At 41.7% G+C, this 20797-nt stretch overlaps 3 protein-coding genes across 4 annotated transcripts; 2 read left to right on the top strand and 1 right to left on the bottom strand.

Annotated features, from left to right (window-relative positions):
- The first annotated feature begins 275 nt into the window (after positions 1–275).
- lrrc10 (leucine rich repeat containing 10) lies at positions 276–3211 on the top strand. Its single transcript, XM_004570806.3, has 2 exons — positions 276–475; positions 665–3211. The coding sequence occupies exon 2, from the start codon at positions 740–742 to the stop codon at positions 1607–1609; it is 870 nt and encodes a 289-aa protein (XP_004570863.1). The 5' UTR covers positions 276–475; positions 665–739; the 3' UTR covers positions 1610–3211.
- Positions 3212–3818: 607 nt separating this feature from the next.
- LOC101470092 (seipin) lies at positions 3819–6486 on the bottom strand. The gene has a single exon (XM_004570807.6). It carries the CDS (start codon positions 6280–6282, stop codon positions 5017–5019), a length of 1266 nt encoding a protein of 421 aa, XP_004570864.3. The 5' UTR covers positions 6283–6486; the 3' UTR covers positions 3819–5016.
- Positions 6487–6535: 49 nt separating this feature from the next.
- Positions 6536–13572, top strand: fnbp4 (formin binding protein 4). 2 transcript variants are annotated; one of them, XM_014411845.3, is made up of 17 exons: positions 6536–6753; positions 7202–7273; positions 7392–7522; positions 7800–7974; positions 8381–8528; positions 8621–8723; positions 8829–9173; positions 9253–9445; positions 9539–9678; positions 9759–9863; positions 10203–10336; positions 11338–11498; positions 11698–11999; positions 12103–12220; positions 12369–12562; positions 12762–12919; positions 13064–13572. In XM_014411845.3, the coding sequence occupies exons 1-17, from the start codon at positions 6630–6632 to the stop codon at positions 13146–13148; spliced, it is 2688 nt and encodes an 895-aa protein (XP_014267331.2). In that variant the 5' UTR covers positions 6536–6629; the 3' UTR covers positions 13149–13572. The 2 variants fall into 2 exon arrangements, with proteins under 2 accessions (XP_014267331.2, XP_014267332.2); XM_014411846.3 differs by having other exon boundaries at positions 8621–8717.
- Positions 13573–20797: the final 7225 nt, after the last annotated feature.

The raw sequence follows: 20797 nt of genomic DNA on the forward strand, positions 1-20797 counted from the left end.
TAACTGAAAACATAGTATACTCTAATCAAAGTAATCTGATATCCCTGCAAACACTGGCAAATTGCTAAGAACATTTCACCTGTTGAGCCCAGTGGCTTCCACCCAAGACTGCCTCTGGGATGATTACAGCAGAATGCAAATTACCTTTGTTGCTCTTTCATCACAAAGCACTTATTCTGCTTATCCATGTCACCCTGCCCCTCCCTGTTTCTCTCTCTCCCACCTCTGTCATCTCAGAGAAGAAGAGGGGAAAGTCATTAGGCACAAATGGGGAGGAGAGAGCTAGTGGTTGCTATAGCCATGAGAGTCTGGCAGAGCTTGGAGCCACAGAGAGATAGTGAGAGGACTGCACTGGGAAATATCTGCCCAGGGAATACAATAAGTTTTCAGCTCATTAAGTTGGATAAACAAATGGCTTACTGTAGGAGATACTGGGAGTCATACTGGATATCATCAGCAAGACATTAGAAAGAAGGTATTTTGAATTTTTTGTATGAACATCTTAACACTTACAATGTTTTTCTGTTTAATTTTATTATATATTACCTTGACACAACACCCCCTTTATTACATTAAAGGATGCACTTCATAATATAACTGATGTGTCATCCTCCTTCCTAAGCTGTTGTATGATTTCACTGTTTCTTTTTTCTTGATTATCAAGATGAATAAACGCAGAGGGGAAGTGGAGGAGTGTTAATGGAACACCATGAAATTCACTTGAAGATAAAGGAGATGGATGTCGAGTAACAGTCTTGTGGCAGAAACAGTAAGAAAAATGGGCAATGCCATGAGAAGTATTCTCGCCTTCATTCCTTCTGAACGCTGCCAGCGCTTCTTAGTTGGGGACCTGAAGGAGATGCCACTAGATCGGACCCTGGACCTGAATAGCCGACAGCTGCGAAAGCTGCCTGTTGCTGCCTGTCTCTTCAATGAGTTGGTGAAGCTTTACCTGAGTGACAACAACCTCAGCAGCTTACCGGCTGAAGTGCAGAGCCTGAGAAAGCTGCAGCTTCTGGCCCTTGATTTTAACTGCTTTGAGGAGCTCCCACTAGCCATATGCAGGTTGCCCCAGCTTAGTATTCTTTACTTGGGTAATAACAGGCTTTATCACCTCCCCGTAGAGCTGAGAGAGCTTAGGGAACTTAGCACTCTGTGGCTGGAGACTAATTGCTTCACTGTTTTCCCTAAGGTTGTTTGTGAGCTCTCAAATCTAAAGACCCTGCACCTCGGATATAACCAGATACGGAGTTTACCCAAAGAATTTGGACGGCTGCACGAGCTGCGAAGTATTTGGCTTGCTGGGAACCAACTGCCAGATTTCCCACCAGTGTTACTTGAAATGCACTCTCTGGCTGTTGTTGATGTAGATCGGAACAGAATACGTCATTTTCCTAGCCTTTCTCACATGCAGGGGTTAAAACTTGTGATCTATGACCACAACCCCTGTGTTAATGCCCCAGCAGTGGCTGAGGGAGTCAGAAGGGTTGGGCGATGGGCTGATAGCTCAGATGACGAGCAGGAAGATGATGCTTCAAAAGCAGCAAGTGAGACTACAGCTGAGGTTGTCGAAGTCCATCCTGAAGAGCAACAGAACATTCAAGGTTAAGGACCAAAGTGACCTTCAGCTGTGGGGAGCCGGGATTGACTGGCCAGGCTCGAGTGGCGTCCTGGAGCACTTAAAGCAGAGTGGCATGACAAATACCGTCAGGGTGATGGTATTTGGTCCATATATGGTAAAGCCAATCATTTAAAAGGGAAAGCTCACCTCTGAAATCAAATCTACACACACACACCCTCAACTGGCCTGCTGTGCTACTTGTCTATCAGATTGTTTGGTGAGAGTTGGCCAGTTTTAGATATACTAGTTATGTTTGCATTTACATATCTTAGGATTATGACTTTATTTTGGATTGAACTGTCCTTATAAAGGCCATAAAGTAATGAAATCCAAAATGCATAGTCTGTAAAATGGGATATTTGAATCACGACATAAAAGCAACATTTAAAAAAACAAAATAAAAAGACTGCATGCCTTGAAATTATTCATTTCAACACCGTAAACTTTTTAATTGATCTTTTCCCTCTGGAATGTTGCATGTATTATATTGTTTGTGTATTGCCAAGTTCACATAGTATGTTTGCAAGGCAATGTGTCAAAACAGGCATTAACATTATTCTAGTAAATCAGCCATGCAGCTGTTGCTGTCCAGTGATCTGAGAATTAGTTTCTACTTTTATACTTTTATAGTCAGTATAATTCACAGTTTGTGACTTCTGATTTTACAATGCAAAGCATTAGAAAACATTTTGTTCCAGCAGTGCAAGATAGTATCTGCACCTGCTGAGGATTTTAATACCAGAGATGGATGGTTTAAGTCAATTAGTGCACTCTGTATCCAGACCAATGCATAATTCATCGACTAGATTGGAGCTGTGGCTTTGAATAAAGACTGCTAATGGGCCATAATGTCGTTGCTGTAAGGTTCTGGTTTGAAACAGATCATACATGCAATTTTGCAATTCCCCTGTGTACCAGGAAAATGTTCTGTAAACAAGCTTAAAAGTAATTCCACGATATATGATCTGGGCATTTGGAAACTTTCTAAACAAAATGCATAAAAAAAAAAAAGATTGAAAGGGCTTGAAATTGTTTTTTCTTCTGGAAATGTGATTATTTACGACTGGTTTCTGTGCTTCCACCTTTCATAGACCTTTATATTATTCTATAAATATGTATTTGATTTTTTAAATATATGAATGCATAATATTTTACCTAAATGTATACTTATATTACATTATAGTATTTATTATGATTTCAGGTAATCTTTTACATTTGTATGGTCCTATTATAAACTACATATATATCAATCTGATTTTGTTATGTTTTATGTGCTTAACATTATGTTTTAATGTAACAATGGAATAAACTTATTTAATCTTATATTAAACACAACACCTATTTTGTTTTTTAAATCAGTATAGTTAAATTTGGTTTGTGAATGTATAAACATCTTTATGTTTAGTCATTCAAAAGCATTCACCAGAGTTTTGGTACGTTTTTACCTTTATAACAAAATCAGACGTCATGTGAAGTTGCAGGATTTTTTTCAAACCAATAGCTGTAATGTTATTTAATCTATGCTTAAGTGTGACACATACCTATATATAGATTTCATGCTTAATACAAGCCAACAGCATCAATGTTAACCCTTTAAGTATCTGCAGATCACAACTTATTACAAACCATTTGAGTTTGCATTGCTGCTCTCTCTGCACACACACACTCACTGACCACTTTATTGGGTACACTGTGCTAGCACCAGGTTCAATCTGCTTTTCCCTTAAAAAACTGTGTTAATTCGCATAGATTCAACAAGATGCTGGAAACATTCCTCTGAGCTTTTGGTCTATGCTGAAATGATAGCATCACATGATAAAAATCTCCTGTAGCGCCACATGTCAAAGGTGCTATGGGATTGAGATCTGATAAGTGTGTAATTCACTGTCAGTTTGAAGAAACGAGTTTGGGCTTTGTGTACCCTGCTGGAACTAGCCATCAGAAGTTGCTTAGAATTTCCAGTAAATTATCTGTACAAGAGATTGGAACAAAAAGAAGTAAACATATTTTTGTTTAAAATGTTAAAAACCCAGTATTCAGGACATGTTTACTGGAGATACAAGTTAACTTATCTTGTCGATGATTTTACATTTCTCAAATGTATATGTAATGTAATGTAAATTTGTTATTAAGTAATTTACTGTAAGACTGCAAGACAGTCATCAGATTTCTCTATAGGAATTAAAAATTCAGTTGGTAGCTAGAGTTGCTTTATTATGGTGACAATAAAGAAGTTAACTGTGTTTAATTTGTTTAACACATAACATCTACTCGTATTTTCTCAGGATACAAGATGAGAGATTATGAGTGCATTATATTACATACATAAATATCTTTGGTTCAAAGTCCAACGAAAACACAACTTGCCCACTTCCTTTACTTAAACTTACTTGGATCCAAAGCACCCCTGAAGTGCAGGTTAAACACATGGAGGCTGAGCCACATACTAACATCAGCTTCAATTCTACAGTAACTTTACTATTCCTCTTATTCTCCATAGTCATTAATGATAAATAAAGAAAGTTTCACATGTATCAATAAACTTATATTACTTAAAAGACCCATCTAAAATGTTCTGGTGCTTGGTTGTGATGAAAACTGAATAAATAATATTTTTTAACAAACAGCAGAACGCAAAGTGCACTTAATAATAAAGACCTCATAAAATGAACCACAACTGTATAAAAGAGTCAAGCTTTAACTAAATATGCCACACTAGGTAAGTCATGTGGTACACTGAAAAAGAACATGTATTTATAATATAAAAACAAACAAACAAACAAAACATAATTTTTTTTAGATCCCTCAGGCTGGGCTCTTTGCACCTTTTACCATAGCTGTCTTTTTACACCAAAATTTCCAAATCTAATTGGTCTCTCAATGACCCTTTGAGAAAATGCATCAGTCTTTTGCAGTTTTGTTTCAATTGCAAAGCATTTACTTTCAAAAGTGGCATCATATTTAATGATGTTTGAACTGAGAAGTAAGGGTAACACATGAGGAGATTGAACTGACTTAAAAGGGTGTGTTAAGCTGTTGGCATTATGTGACGATAGAGAATACTGTTAGACAAGCCAGATCTGGAATGTAACACCTCTTGATGTGGGAAAGAATAAACTCAAATGTAACAAAGACAAGAATTGTAAGACCAGAAGAAAGAAATAAGCAGCACTAAAAGTTACAAAAAAAACCCTCTTGTCAAAATGAGAAGTGTTCCAGCTAAAACAATGTGGCTAGTACTGATTACAGTCATGCATGTGAATTTGATCAAATTGGAACAGTAGGTATGCTTCAATCTATCACGATCTGCCAAATCACATTCAAACTGCTAAAGAGTGATAATGGAATATATAAGCATATCCTACAGGTACTGTAACTGTGTGAGGTGACAGGGTTCAAAGGCTCATCCAGGGTCCAGGTCTCTGCCGTAGTACTGTTTCACCCAGCTGAGGTGGAGAATTCTCTTCCACCTCTGGCCCATCAGACTCATGAGACTCCTCTTCCTTGCTATCTGGAACATCAGGCCCCAAGGAATCTGGGATTACAGAGGCATTCTTTGACAGCTCAGTGCCTGTGCCAGTCTCCTGAAAATCAGATGACTCACTCACAGATCCAGTCACTTTAGAAGAATTAAGTTCCTTCTGAGAGTTTTCCCTCTCCATGCGCTTTCGGACCTCTTCTCTCCTCTGCTGGATGCGGGTGTCGTCTCCCATCATAACCCTGACTCTCACTTGATCTGGAGGCCAGAGTCCACCCCATATAAACTGCAGGTAGCTGAACAGCACAATGACACTGAGGAAGGCAAAGTTGGTCGCTACGCCAATCACTGCAGATGTCAGGGGGAAGTTATACAGAACATATCGAATACCAGTGAAGTAAGCGTGGATACGGAGCTGAGATGAGTAGATCTGAACCTGTTTTGAGTGGATCTCAATGACTGCACCAATAGTGGGTTGATAAGCGTTGGTCTTGAAGTCTGAGAACAGCTCCACCTCTATGAGCTGCTTCTGCTCCGCCATGCCAGTGACGAGAAGAGGAGCGAACACTAAGGTACTCATAGTCTGCAGAAGCTTAGAGCGGTAATGCAGCATTGTAGATCTTCCAACTGATGAGACAGTCATTCCACCCTTGGTATAACAAGACATCTTTACCATGAACATACCCAGCTCTTCATTCACTGGCGATTCAGGCATTTCCAACTCCAAAGATATTCGGTAAGGCTGACCATTGGCCATCACCTGATCTCTGCCATTCTTCATGAAAGAGATGTTGGCTGTGGGGAAGGAGCAAAGTCTCGTCTCCGAGGTATCACAGTCAGCAGTGTAGAAGAAGTGCACTGGGGTGGAGAAGCTCACGGTAGGCATATAAGAGTAATAAAAGCTCCCATAGAGAAAGATGGACACCCAGAGCAGCAGCACTAGGACACAAAAAAGGATGGCTGCCTGAAGCAGTGTCCGTCGGGCTTTGAGGAGCGTGACAGCTGCCACATCGTGCAGCCAGTGCAGAAGTGGTCCCATGGCACCTCCTAATGTTTCCGAACCGGAACTCACCGACCTTCTTCTGGTCCCGTTCTGGACAGTCGTTGCTCCTTGGATTCCCGTGGACCGCTGCCTCAGCGGAAGGTCCCTACCTTGATGCATCAGTGGGTGGGTCTCCTCCATAACCGTGTAATCGCTTATCTTCACCCTCCATTTCAAGTCTGGTTAACCGGCTACACGCTAACCGTGATAGTTGCAGCTACCGTCACGGGCGAAATAAACTACTCGGCAAAAACAAATATCCTGTTTTTCTAAAGTCTGGACTGTGTTGGTTTCACTCAGACTGTGAATTTAAGATAGCAAATTAGCCTACCGGGTTACACAGTGAATTTCCGGAGACTATGCTCAAAACACTACACCGTGAACCGGAAGTGAAAAGCTTTTGTGCCAGCTCGAAGCAGCGACGTAGAAAAAAAGCAGTAATTAACGTCGCCAGCGAAGGAAGCAGGCCTACAAACACATAAACAGAGATGGGGAAGAAAAGTCGCCTCCCTGGAGGAGCCGTCGGTCGGAGAACTATATTGCAGCTTTCCCCACCCGGGAACCGCGGCGTGAATGTTGGAGAGAGAGAAGAAGCGCCCTCGGGATCTGATGGTATTTTATCTCAGTAGCATGTTAGCGGCAGGCTAGCCTAGTGCTAAATACCTGAGGTGCGAACAACGGGCTCATCTGATTATCATTAATTACAATAATACTGTTATTTTTATATTTAGCTGTCCAGTTACTTAACATATGCTGCAAATATACACCGTCGCTGAGAAACTGCAGCTGAGAGCTGTAGTTATTATGAATTATTTTTCTAATTTTAGCTTCTACCAGAAGCTATAGGCTAGTGCGCTAAGCTAACAGTTCGGGGAACATCATCACTTTATCTTACAAAATATGTTAGAAGATAGGATAGGATCAGCTAGCCAAAAAGAAATGGGGGAATGATCTGTGGGATCGATACCCTTAGACCGCGATGCTTTTTATTTAGTCTATGAATACCTGTAATGTTAAAAGCGACAATACTTTACTACAAAACTTTGGTTTTTTTCCCCAGATGAACAGGATGGGGATGGGCATAGATTCGTGAGACGCACAAACATCAAGGCTCCAGCAGTAAAAGCTACAGGTGAAGTGTTTTTCTCTCCCTCTCTCTTTTCGTGTGTGTTGCTGCAGTCATTCTCAAGCAGCAGATTCAAGACTTTATTTCATTTCGCTGAACAAAGCTTTTTTGCTTTCCCTTGTAGAGGGGTTGTCTTTGCTCGGAGCCTATGAGGATAGCGATGAAGAGGATGCGGGAGATTCTCATCGGTCAGCCGCAAATTCTCAACACAATCAGTCAGGTGACATCGACAGCACACTGGCCAATTTCATGGCTGTAAGTATGATGAGGATACTGTAAGCCAGTCTCTTATTATTTATGTTGAGCTAATAAAGGTGTAGATTAATGACAAGTAGGTTAAAGTCAACTTCTACTTCATAACTTTATAAAATTGTTTGTTTTTCCTGATTTTTCAAATAACTTATGCAGATTTTATACTCTCTGAGCTCCTTATTCATTATTAAATCATATACTCTATGTAAAGCCTAGTGCTTTGACCCGTGTGGTTTATTCACGCAACTAAAAACTTGCCGTCTGTGTTTTCTGGTTGCAGGAAATTGATGCAATCACAACTCAGCCAAGTTCAGATGATGCACCAACTCATCAGTCAGTTCCAAGTGCTACTCCACCCAAACCTGAGGTTAATACTCAGCAGCCAGCTGCTGGTGAAGGACAGAATCAGCAAGGCACAGACTTTGAGTACAATACACAGTACTCACTAGCCGGCGGTAATTATCTCTGCTGCATTAAAATATCAAGTGTGCATGTCCTTAGTGAACTGATTTATATTTCTTCACCAAAAATAATTTGTATATTAATGTATTTATATTCATATGAAAAGAAAACTGTATTTTTCTAATGTTATAGTCTTGATTACATAAAGTATTTAACAATGTGCTACATTGATTATATAAAGAGATCAATCACGCAGTGGTTACTTTCAAAAGGGACGGTTTGATATTGATGTCTACTAACCATTAAACGCAGCCGATTTATTTATTTTTTTGTTAATATCTTCTTTGCTCTAACTGAGAACACTGGAGGGGTTTTTTTTGTCTTATTTTGTTTGTTTGTTAATTTTTGAGATTATGTTTTGGTGGTTTTTAAAGTCCCCTGTATTTGCTTGTATTTCAGTGGGTGTAGAGATGGGAGACTGGCAGGAGGTGTGGGACGAGAACTCTGGTTGCTATTATTACTGGAACACACTGACCAATGAAGTGTCCTGGGAGCTGCCACACTATCTAGCTGATCAGGTGCAAAGCCTGGGACATTATACCAACAGGTAGGAGACATTAAGAGTATTAAACAAAGTGTTTGAAAATTATGTTTATTTCTGACACCTGATAATTGTGGGTATTCTGCTTTTATTTATAGCTCGAGTGTCAATGGAAATGGCACAGCTCATGCAGGTTATTGCACAGAAGAAAATGCTGTATCTGCTGCCACAACAACATCAGCAAAAGAGACAAAAGTAAAGGCATGTTCCATCTGTCCCCAATTCAACTATTCAGCTAGTTTCTGTTTTGTTTAAATACTCTCACTTTGATACTAAATATGACTTGCACTGTGTTTTTCTTTAAAGGAGGTAATTGAAAGCGTTGTAGGCCTCACAAGTGAAGAGGAAGAGCGCCAGGGAGTTGCTGCAGCACTCCTCGCTCCTCTGATCCCCTCTGAAGTGAAGGAAGCAGAAGAGAAATGGAGGAAGAGACTGCTTAAAGGCCTGGATGAGAGTGAGAATAGCTTGGATTCTGACGGAGATGGCGTTCGTCTTACAGGATCTCCTTCTACCCCTCTGAGGGACTCAGACTCAGCTCCCATTGTCCAGAAAGATGGATGCACCAAGAAGCAATCTGGAGACAACTCTGAAGGTGATGAAGAGGCAGAAGAGGACACCATGGAGTTAGAACTGGCTCTGGAAAGGAAAAAGGTGTGTATTTAATGCAGCAAAAGGAATATCTTTGAAACTTTCTTTTGGCACACAGAATAATCAAACACCTGACTCTTAGGCTGAGCTACGAGCACTGGAGGAGGGTGATGTCAGTGCTGGGGGCTCCAGTCCTTGTTCTGAGAATAGCCAAGAAGCCTCCGGTCCTCGTGGTGTTCTGCTGAAGAAGAACCGGTGGAAGACTTCTTTCCTCAGTGCTGCCAGCCCCGACTCTAACAGTAGAAGCTCAGATATACCGGATAACACAGAGACCGGTTAGTTTAAACATTAACACATGAGAGAAGTGGGTGGAATAACATAAAAAAAATTCTATCTACATAATTTTATGCCTCTCTTGTTTCTTGTAGCACTTCCTAAAGTCTTAGAAAGTGTTGAGGAAGGAGAAGACAATGAAGTGGAAAATTCTGAGGACAAAATGGGTTCAAAACCTTCCGTGAAGGAGGAGGGGGAGACATCTGAGCTCAAAGAGGAAACTCCTGAGCTCAAGGTAACAACACTACTACTATTACTAACAAACAGTAATTGTGCACTCTCTTTTGAGAAGTATTTTAATGGTAAAAAATGTAGTTTCAGATCGGTGAACTGGCAAACACCTTAATCAGCAAGATGGAGTTTCTTGGGATAAATAAGAAAGGGATCTCAAACTTTCAGCTGCTTCTGCTACAAACTGAGGTGCGTGGATATTCATTTTCTAAGCAATGTCATCCTAACTTCCATTTGCTGCTTTTCTAATGCGACTTTTAAAATATTTAACATTTAATTTTGTTTCACATGATTTTGCACAGGCACGCGGTAGTATTTAATATTTAAAATCTTCATAATAATTCATCATAAGGTGTCATTCTGGAAACTTGCTGTAATTACTCTTCCATATTACTCATCTATCCTGCAGCTCTTCTGTCTGTATCTGTCTCTTGAGCCCTTTAGTTATATTTTATGGGCTTTTGTCTAATTTTTGTCTCTGTCCCTCTTGTCTTTCTTCTTTTGTTCTTTATTTCATTTTTCCCCCAGACACGGGTTGCTGATTGGAGGGAGGGCGCTCTGAATGGAGTCTATCTTCGCCGCCGGCTGCAGGAAGCTGCCGAACACATAAAATATTACGAACTTAACGCCACCCCTAAAGGCTGGTCCTGCCACTGGGACAGGTACGCGCTCCTTACCTTTCACATCTCTAAACTCCCCAGCCCCCCAAAAATCTTACCGTGTGACTACACATCCCTCAGTGCTGAGGTTGCAGACTTTGTAACATGACTTGGGGAGAAGCTTAACCAGTCCGAGTGGATCAAAATACTTACCAGAAACAGACTCTTCAGGTTTTTGTGATGCAGTCCTTTGCGTACACTGATAAGGGAGCATCCACTCTGGGCCTGCCTGCTTCGTGTTAAATACACCTGCCACAGAGAGAACTCTTAGTCCCTTAACAGACTCTTAAGCCTTTTGTTGTAAAAGGGCATTTGTAAACTGATTATGGGTCCAGTCAGTGGAAAAACTGGGAGGGGGTGTATGGTAGGAAGGTTTGGTTGTGTGGGACAGCTTTGCACTTTACAGGACTACAACCCCCTGAATGCAATGCTGAAAGAGTGATGCCCTGGAAGCGACGAGTGTCACGCATCAAATAAAAGGTGAAGATGGAGCAATGACGGGAATCCAGCAGGTCAGACCAACTCTATTTCATATGTTTTCCTGTTTTTCCATTTACTTCTTTCTGACATAAAATGAGTTGAATTTGTGCTTCTTATTTTATGCCCTATGATTGTTGTTGCTGCTGCTGCTGCTGATAATAATAATGGTACTTCCTCCCCGGCGTCTTCCTGTGTCTGGGAGGGAATGGTTGTCTAAAACAAAAGAAATGTGACAACCATGGTGTGAGCTGCTGAATGCTGCTTTCAGGACCTAGAGATGATTTGTTTGTTTATTTATTCCTGAGAGCAAGGTGGGTTCCCTATCCACAACCATAACCACACTCTTAATTCGGCCTTTGTTCAGGACAGTTAAAAGCACTGTCCATACCAACATTCCTAGTCCTTAATTGTGGCCATACTGTCCACTCCCTTGCCCTTCTGTCCCAGGGTATCAAGCTACACAGCAAGTATGTAGACCAGTGGTTGAGACTTGTGCCTTCTATCTCTGTTGTCCCACTCTCTAGAGAGCACAGGCGGTATTTCTATGTGAAGGACCGGACCGGTGCCTCCCAGTGGGATTTTCCAACAGAGGATGACAAGGAGGAGGACCTGAAAGATGGCGAGGGTACTCAGACACAGACTTCAAGCCAGGTGGATACCAAAACAAGTGCATCAGGTGTCACAGGTAAATCTGTTATTACTGCTGCTGATCTTAGACTAGGAGAAAATTACTGGGGAGTGGAAAGGAAAATAACTGCAATAAAGTCTGTTCAATACATATTTCTTTGCTGTAATTGCATAATAATGTTAATCTCCCTTTTTTTTTTTTTTTTTTTTTTTTTTTATTTATTTTTTTTTTTTTATTGTTTTATTTTTAAACAAAGGATCTACATGTCCTCCTACTGCCCCGCCACCACTACCTCCTCAGCCCAATCCATCATCCTTCTGGTCCCCATCCCAACCTCCACTTCCTGACAGCCCTCCTCCACCATCCAACTACCCCCCACCTCCACCACTCCCCCCAGGCTCACCACCTCCCCCACCTCCCCCTCCTGACAGTGATGGAGAGATCATGGAGGTGGAGATGGAGATGGATGATGACAATGATGAAGAGCCTCCAGCCCCTGGAACTGAGGAAGATGGCAGTGGGAAGCCTCCTTTGCCGCCAGGCTCTGCTAGCACGAAGGTGTGGAAGTAGTTATGATTCTAATTACATTAGTGTTTTCATTTTTTTCAGAAGAACAGCCATCAGCTTTAGCTTTATATTGTATTTGTTGTCATTTACACAGGCTGTCGAGTCATCGGGTCCCCTGGGAAAGGGTCAAAAACGTAAAGCTGGTCAGATGAATAAAACCATTACAATTGGCAGCAGTCCCATTCTGTACACCCAGCCAGCTGCCAGTGCAGGTAAAAAAAAAAAAAAAAAAGTTTCATTACACGTCCATCATAATGAAAACAAAAGGCAAAGCTACCCTGAATAAGGGACAGTACATGTACACAATTGGTTAATTTAATATGTTTACAAAGTAGCAATAAAGTTTCTCCTTGTCTGCAGCCCCTCTAATGTCAGCAACTGCCTACTGGGGTATGCCGGCCGTCACTGCCCCTTTGGTACCTTGTGAACCTCCAGCTCCACCTGTCCCAGTTCTGCCTCCACAACCACCACTGCCACCATCTCAGCCACCCTTTGAACCTACTGGGGCAAAAACTCTGCCCACAGACAAGAGCAAGAAAACCAAAAAGGATAAGGTTAGTATTGGAGTTAAAATCAGCTGACCGAGAAGTCTTTCATTCCGGAGTGTTCATCATGGTTTGTCTTTTGTTAGACTAATTGTTCTCAAAAAAAAATTCCTTTCCATGAAGCCGTCCCTTTGATGCAATACTTAAAATGACATTCAGGAAAACATGCAGTTCACGTTTTCCATTTGACACACTTCTCTCTCTCTAGCCCAAGAAAAGTAAGACCAAAATGCCTTCTCTGGTGAAGAAGTGGCAGAGTATACAGAAGGAGTTGGATGAGGAAGAAAAGAGCAGTTCCAGTGATGAAGATAGAGATCTGCTCAACAAGAAAAGTATTGAAGAGTGGAAGCAACAGCAGCTCAGCACGTATGTGGTTATGCCCTTTCCTTTTACTTTAGGTTTTCATTTTTTTATTTTTTAAAATGAGCTTTACTTGTTTTTACTGCTTTCTCGCCCAGTTTTACTCTTATTTCAGTGATTATAAATGTAACTTTTTTTCAATTTTTACAGAGGAAAAGCTTCAAAGAATGCCAACTTTGAGGCACTGCCCGAGGACTGGCGGGAACGCCTGAAGAAAAGGAAGATGAACACGTAACATCAGGTCTGGGTCATACACTGTCCAGGCAATGTTTTTAAAAACCACTCCAACCACTGTCATTAGGTTATCCTTCCCCAGCTTAGGGTTTTCTCTAAACTTGAACTTTTACTTGTCCGTGATGAAGACATTTAGAAGCCCTTACATGGCAGGCCATGAATGTCCTCCTGGTTTTTGTAGCCACCACTGTAAATGTGCCAAATGTCTCGAGTAAATCGGTATATCAAGTGTTTCATGGCTATTTTGTATAGCCCCTTGTAGATGATCACCCATTTGTTTTGGAGGATTTTATTTTGAGCATTTTTACAATGTTGTATATAAAATGTATAATGGGATAAGCCATGTTTGTGGAGGGGAGGGGGGGGGGGGGACTTCGTTGAACTTGTATATTTTGTAAAAAATTATTAAAATGTTTCTAAAGTGATCTTTTTTTTTTTTCTTTTGCATTTTTGTTCTGTTTTGTTTTCCCTCCCACCATCTCAATCACAATACTACAATGACTAGGGCATACAACTATACAAATGGCACAAGAGTGCATTTGGATCAGTCTTTTTTTTTTTTTTTTTTTTTCTTTTTTTTTTTTTTAGGGTTTTATGACAAAGTCGATACTACATTCATTGTTCTGTGTGTTAGTTATTGCCAGGAGGAGACGTACAGAGCTCTGCATCTGAATCCAAGTCTAGAAGTACAAGAACTTGGGTGTCCTTAAGGATAACAGGCTGAACTGGAAGAGCAAAACGGGAATTATTGGGAGATGAGCAGGCTCTTTCCTAAGTAAGCTGTAAATCCTTCAGTATGTGCAGATGGAGACTCACCAGTGGTGAGTGCAGTTTGTACTGTGGTCTGCTGGGGGAACAGGATCAGAGCTGATGATACCCACAGACTGATTAACCCTCTGAGTCTGATCAAAATCGCTACCCTTTCAGCTTGTTCGTGGCCACCTACAGATTAGGTCTGTAATTTTTAGTGCAGAGAGAGCAAAAACATAAAAACTCCCTCTCAAACTGTTCGTGGCCAAAAATGGCCACCCCTTGTTTACATTTACAAAATGCTATAGAATTCATATATATTAAGAAAAATGTCCAGTTTTTTTAACATGATTTTTTTAGATTAGCATCAGGGCTGTTCATGAAAATCAAAATTTCATTAAAATTCTGAAATTTAACCCTTTAAATATCAGTTAGAGCACATAATCATAACTCATAAATTGAGAAAATCATAAAATCCCAGTTTTTTTCTAAATAATACATGCCATCTGATTTATTTGCTAACCATGATGAAGGTTAGATGCAATAATTAACAGCATCAATGACATTTATGCAACATTTGTTTTTCTGCAGTGGCAGAAAAACAAAAAAACTCCCTCTCAGACCGTCCGTGGCCAAAAATGGCCACCCCTTGTTTACATTTACAGAATACTATAAAATTATTATATATTAAAACATTTTTCTACTTAGACCAACTTCATTTTTTAAATGAAAACCAGTCCTAGTCATGAAAACCATTTTTATTCCTGTGAGTAATGACCCCAATAAAAGAAACTCCCACTTTGTTAGTCATGCCAAAAACGGCCTTTTATTGCTTGTTTGTACAAAATACATCCTCTTTCTCTGTGTGTGTGTGTGTGTGTGTGTGTGTGTGTGTGTGTACACGTGTACTCAGGGAAGGCAGGACACGCAAACCACAGCAGAGTGATCTTTGCAGACACTCTTTTCACAGCTGGAGCAAGTGGTTGCCGTTCTTCTTCTGTTTATACACAGTTCGCACCTTTTCCTCGTTTTGTTGATGGGCTTTGGGTCAGACTCTGTTTCTGATTCTGACTGCTGTATCTCAGCAACAATAGCAGCGGCTGCTTTTGAGCGTGGGGCACAAGGCCGTCTTGCAATTTCTGGAGTCACCAGCATGTAGCCCAGCTCCTCCAGGAACACCCTTCGTTTGTGGGTCTTGGTGGACTCCCACTCAGGATTCACTGCTTTCCACAGGACAAAGCCATTGTATGCTGAGATGTCCAGAAGATTGTAGAACAGAGCCAGTGGCCAGCGACTGGTTTTCCTCCGACAACTGTAGGTGCCGACAACCTTGTCTAGGTTATCCACTCCACCTTTACACTTGTTGTAATCAAGGATTGCTGCTGGCTTCTTCTTTTCCCCATCACTGACTGCTGGTTCCCTATGCTTTGTGCTCAAAAGAAGCACATTCTTCCCTTGCTTGGGCATGTAGGAGACTGCCATGGTTGTTTTGGTGAAGGCAAAGAGAGATGAAAGAATCTTCCTCTGTCTCAGCTGAACAAGCTGGGGAGGGAGCTCTGGTTTGTTTCCCCTGATTGTGCCAACCAGAGCTACTTTTCTTCTGAGCAGCTCCTCTGCCAAGCTGAACGATGTAAAGAAGTTGTCACAAGTGACAGTGTGTCCTTTGAGCCCCTCTGTCAGTTGTAGCACAACTCTCATTCCCTGATTAACTTCCCGGGAACTTCCAGATTTTCCTGTGTAAATTTCCATCTTCCAAGCATAGGAGGTTGCCACATCACAGATCACCCAGATTTTAATGCCATATTTTGCAGGCTTCTTGGGCATATACTGCCGAAATCCACATCGACCTTTGAATCCAACCATCTGCTCATCGACACAGACGTCAACTCCTGGATTGAACAGCAGGGGGAGACGAGCAACCCACTTTTCCCACAGGACGCGAAATGCAGCAAGCTTATCGTTCCTGAAACATCTCGGGCGGGCGAGCTTGTCATCAAAGCGGATGTTAGCGCTGATCTGGGCGTAGCGATAGTGGGGCATTGTAGCACGGAATATTGCCCGTCCGGTCTTGTCAGCCCACAAACCACGCGATGCTTCATGCCTTGAGCGGTAGACACCAGCGAGAATCAAAGTCCCAATGTACGCTCTCATCTCCACATCATCCACATCCCTCCAATTCTCACACTTTCGCCTCCCATGCAGGTTTGTGTAGGTGCACAGCAGCTGAATGATCTCTTCTGTCACAAACAGGTCAAATGCAGATCTCAGGGTGCTAATGCGGGTAACTGCATACAGGGTGGGCCCTGGAGTGATACCAGTGGGTACTGGATTGTAGCGCATGGTCTCCTCAGCAGTGGGAAACCACTCAATATTCCCAGAACGAGACATCCACTCGGCCCCCGGCGCCCCGGCGTCTGCCGCTTCTCCTACCGTCTCTTCCATTAGCCGCTCTACCTCGACTGCTGTCTTTGTATCATTCTCACTTGCTGAAGAAGAGGAATCGGGCACTGGATGGTAATCCTCATCACTGGTAGTGATGCTGTCATTCTCTGAGGAGACTGATGCAGCGGATTCCTCGTCATCTTCGCTCTCTGAGTGCCTCACATAGTCAGGTGCTTGAAGCAGTGAATATGACCGCCTTGCCATCTTGCCAGAGCAAAAATGATCTTGAAGCTGCTGGGTTTATTTATAGCTTTGACTATGACTTATGACTGCACCTGTATAAACCCCAGGACAGAATTACAAACAGTCCCAGTTTGTTGTTGTTTATGCTACAGCTACAGCTTTGAATTTTGCAGAGTGTCCTGTGAGTTCTTTCTCTGTGTTGCGGGAATTACTGTCTTGCGTGTGACTGGGTGCAGTAAGGAGTGTATGTGATGTGTGTGAGCATTGACTGTAGAAAACATGGACGACGCGACAGCTCCCTAAAAATGAAGCCAAAACGTCCCTATCGCCCCCTGCAGTATAAGTCATAAACCCGCCTCCTCCATGTTAGCGGATGGGAGTGGGGTCAGACTAAAATAAATTAATTCTCCTTAGATATTTTTTTCCAAAGATTTTTTCTTTTCTTTTCAATAGTTCTCATCACGCTGTTTGATGTCCAAGGGGTCTCCTTTCCCATAAGTTTGATTCTAATTCCTACCACGGTGACGTTAAATTGGGCTGAAACGTACGGTGGCCCTGAGAGGCCAAACGGACTGCAACTTCAGAAAACACTTGCAAAAAGAAAAATGCTGCAAAAAGGAAAACGCTGCAAAAAGAAAAATGCTGCAAAAAGGAAAACGCTGCAAAAAGAAAGACGCTGCACTGCAACTTCAAGAAAAACGCTGCACTGCAAAAAGAAAAATGCTACAAAGAGAAAAGCGCTGCAAAAGCACAACGGAAATAGGAAAAAAAGACAACGGAAAGCTTCATTTCTAAGGCTACATTAAACATTATCTTTGTTAGAATTACCTTTGAATGTATATTCCAGATATCTGTAGCATTATTAGAATCATGAGATTACAACACTAGTGATGTGACGTTCTGTATCGAGGTTTCAAAGCTTGTGTCGAGTAATGGAGAGGGCGTTTCCGCGATGCGCGTATCGAGGCTTGCTTCATTTATGGGAGGAGCTGAAAATGATGACTTCCGAAGCCTCGCTGCCCGGCTGTACCACGTGACTGGTTCATGAAGTGGTTCGAACTTTGCCACGAGATATGACAGCGATATAAACCCCTCAGACTTCATTCAAAAATGTAGGTGTTTGATGGAGAGTTGCGGTTAGTGAGAGTTTGTAGACAGTTTGGAGGTTTATGAGAGTGAGGAGAGAAAGTCAGGAGAGAATGGAGCCAGCTAAGAAGAGGAGGATGTCCTCCCCTGTGTGGGAACATTTTGATTTTATTCCTCCCAACAAGGTATGTAAATTTCTACAGAAGATATATTTTCATAATACTGATGGTGCAATACAATTTATGTTAAGCTGTCTGTACTTTTGTACAAGGTGAAGTGTTTGCTATGTGCCAGGGAGCTGGGATATAACAACAACACCTCATCCATGCTTAGGCACTACAGAGCTTTGCATGAGAATAAGGGGAACACCGATTGTGGAGCAAGACCAGGTGAGCCATCAAATGCCATGATAATATAGCATGCAGTAATGTTACTAAATGATATAACAATATTATACAACTGTTATAAGTTACGTGTGTGATGTTTATATTTGTGCTTTGTCTTTATTGTCTTTCCTCAGGAGAACAATCTCAAATAGATGAAGACCTGGTTAGCATGGTGATTGAGGACTCCCAGCCATTTAGCATTGTGGAGGACAAAGGATTTAAAAGATTTGTTAAACCATTAAATCCTAGCTATGTTCCCCCCACTAAAAAGGCCATAAAAGCAGTGAAAATTTAGTTTTTATAGAATAAAATGTGAACAGGCAGGACTGAGGCTCAAAGCCTCAATGTGTAGCTGTCCATACCTCAACGTTACAAAAGCACAACTACTGTCCACACCCCAACCACACCTCACCTCACAGTAAATGATCATTTCCATTTTAAGCATTTTCAAATGATCATTTTCCATACTGCCAGTATAAATATACACAGTATACTGCCATCACTACAATATACATGTTTTACACACTCCTTTTGTTGTTGACATTTGCAGGCTGTGTGCAAAATGCCACACTCTTCAAATTCATGCCAACTAATATTTTTACGTCCAGTAGGTGTCCTACTAGAGCAAATGAAGCTTCGAGAAGCTTTGCGCTGGGATGAACCAATTGGATGAAAAGTCAAGTCAAGTCAAGTCAAGTATGTATTTATTGTCATTGTCAAAGAACAATGAAATTGCGTTTGGGGCTTCCGTACAACCCGTAAAAAAAAAAATACCCCTTAAAACCCAAGTGTAAATATTTAACCCAGTGTGACTTCAGTGTAATGAGACAATCCTTAGCAACAACATGAGAACAAGACAGGTAATGTTCATAGGACATTCAGACAAAGACCTGAGAAACATGACAAAATGCAACAATGCAACCCGTTCAATATTATTATACTGTGAGATATGATGGTTGTCTATTTAAGAAAGAAGGGGGGGGGCAGGGGGGAAAGAGAATAAAGATATAATGCACCAATGCAAACCAGTTCATTGCTATTGAGAAGTTGGATATGGTTATTGTCCGTGAGAGGAGGGCAGAGAGGGGAGGGGGGCAGAATTCAGGAGCCTCACAGCCTGTGGATACAGGCTGTTGGCCAGTCTGGATGTTCTGGCCTGTATAGACCTGTACCTTCTCCCTGAGGGCAGCAGGTGGAAAAGGTGGTACGCAGGGTGATGTTGGTCCCGCAGGATACTGTGCACCCTCCTCAGACAGCGAGTGGGGAAGATATTACTGATCTCTGGCAGACTTGTTCCAATAATTCTGCCAGCTTCTTTCACCACCCGCTGGAGTGCTTGCTGGTCGGCCTTGGTGCAGCTGGGGAACCACACTAGAAATCCATGCGTCAGAACGCTGCTGATGGCACAGTTGTAGAAGTTCAACATCAGAGGTCTGGGAATGTGTGCGCTCCGCAGTCTCCTCAGGTAGTAGAGGCGCTGTTGGGCCTTCCGTGCAACTAAGGTGATATGGTTGCCCCAGGACAGGTCCTCAGTTACAGTTACCCCCAAGAATTTAAAACTGCTCACCCTCTCCACCGCCTCACTGCCAATGAAGAGAGGCAGATGGTTGTTATGACCCTTCCTCCGGAAATCTACAGTGCTTCATGAAGCTTCATCTGCCCATCACTACTGACATCCACTTAACCACAGCTAAAAAAAAAAGAAATTTAAAGCAAACTTACCGCAACATGTTTCCTCAGGTTAGATGTTGAGTTTTTGTACGCTGAAACGTCGGTTTGCTTTGGCTCACACAGAAGACACCGCATTATATAGCTGTCCTTTTGTACTCCTTTAAAGTGAAACATGCTTTGCATATGCGGCCAAGGGTGTTTGTCCTGTTCAGTGTTAGCGGAGACAGTTGCCATTTTTTGATGTATTTCTTCCGTCCGTCTTTGGAAGTTGAAAGGCTTGGGCTACTCGGCCTGCCATTTTATAGTGGATCACTTAACAAAAAGGCTATGAAAACTATTACTATTTGTAGTAATTACAAATTATTTGAATGTTTGTAATTCTTTGTATTACACCCCCTGGCATATGTTAATTTTGTTCTGATTGTATATGAAGGAAACGGTTTCCAGGGCCTAATCCGTGGATCGGCTTCCTCCGAGGCGTGGACGTCTATCAGCAGAGAATGTACCTTCACCTATCAGCAGAGAATGTCCCTTAGTCTGTAACACAGTCAAATATATTCTCAAGTAATATTCAAGCATGCCATTCAGCGTGTTAGTACGAGCTCGGGAGCAGCTTGGGAGAACAAGAAAACAGAGACTGCTTCAGGTTGTCTTCCCAAATTGACTCAACTTTATTCACAAGTACAACAGTTTATATAGAGGGTAAAATTCATGAGACAGCAGATTATCAGTTTAAACCAGTACAGACCAAGATAAGGGAGCGTCTTCCTGCCCTTGGGTGAAGAAGCATCCTTTGTATAGTTTATCAGTTCAGCTACAATTGTGATTATCTCAGCGACATATTTTCAAGGCACGAAATAAAGAGTTCTTTCATTAGTGAATTCTGAAACAAACCATTTGGCCTTCAACAGGCGTCTCCTAAGAGATTTAGAAACTAATGTAGCTGAGGGAGTGATCTCTGTGGTATTTCAACCTTGTACCAGCCTGTGATTCTCACACATCAATTCTTGGGTCAAAGAGAAAAATAACTAAAACAAAGGGGCCTTATTGAATGACAGAGTTTTCCTGTATAATGTCACTATAAAACAATATCCAGTAAATGCTCCCATGGTACTAAAATACCTAACAGTAT

The sequence above is a fragment of the Maylandia zebra genome, linkage group LG7 (genome assembly GCF_041146795.1).
Source record: "Maylandia zebra isolate NMK-2024a linkage group LG7, Mzebra_GT3a, whole genome shotgun sequence".
Classification (NCBI taxonomy): Eukaryota; Metazoa; Chordata; class Actinopteri; order Cichliformes; family Cichlidae; genus Maylandia; species Maylandia zebra.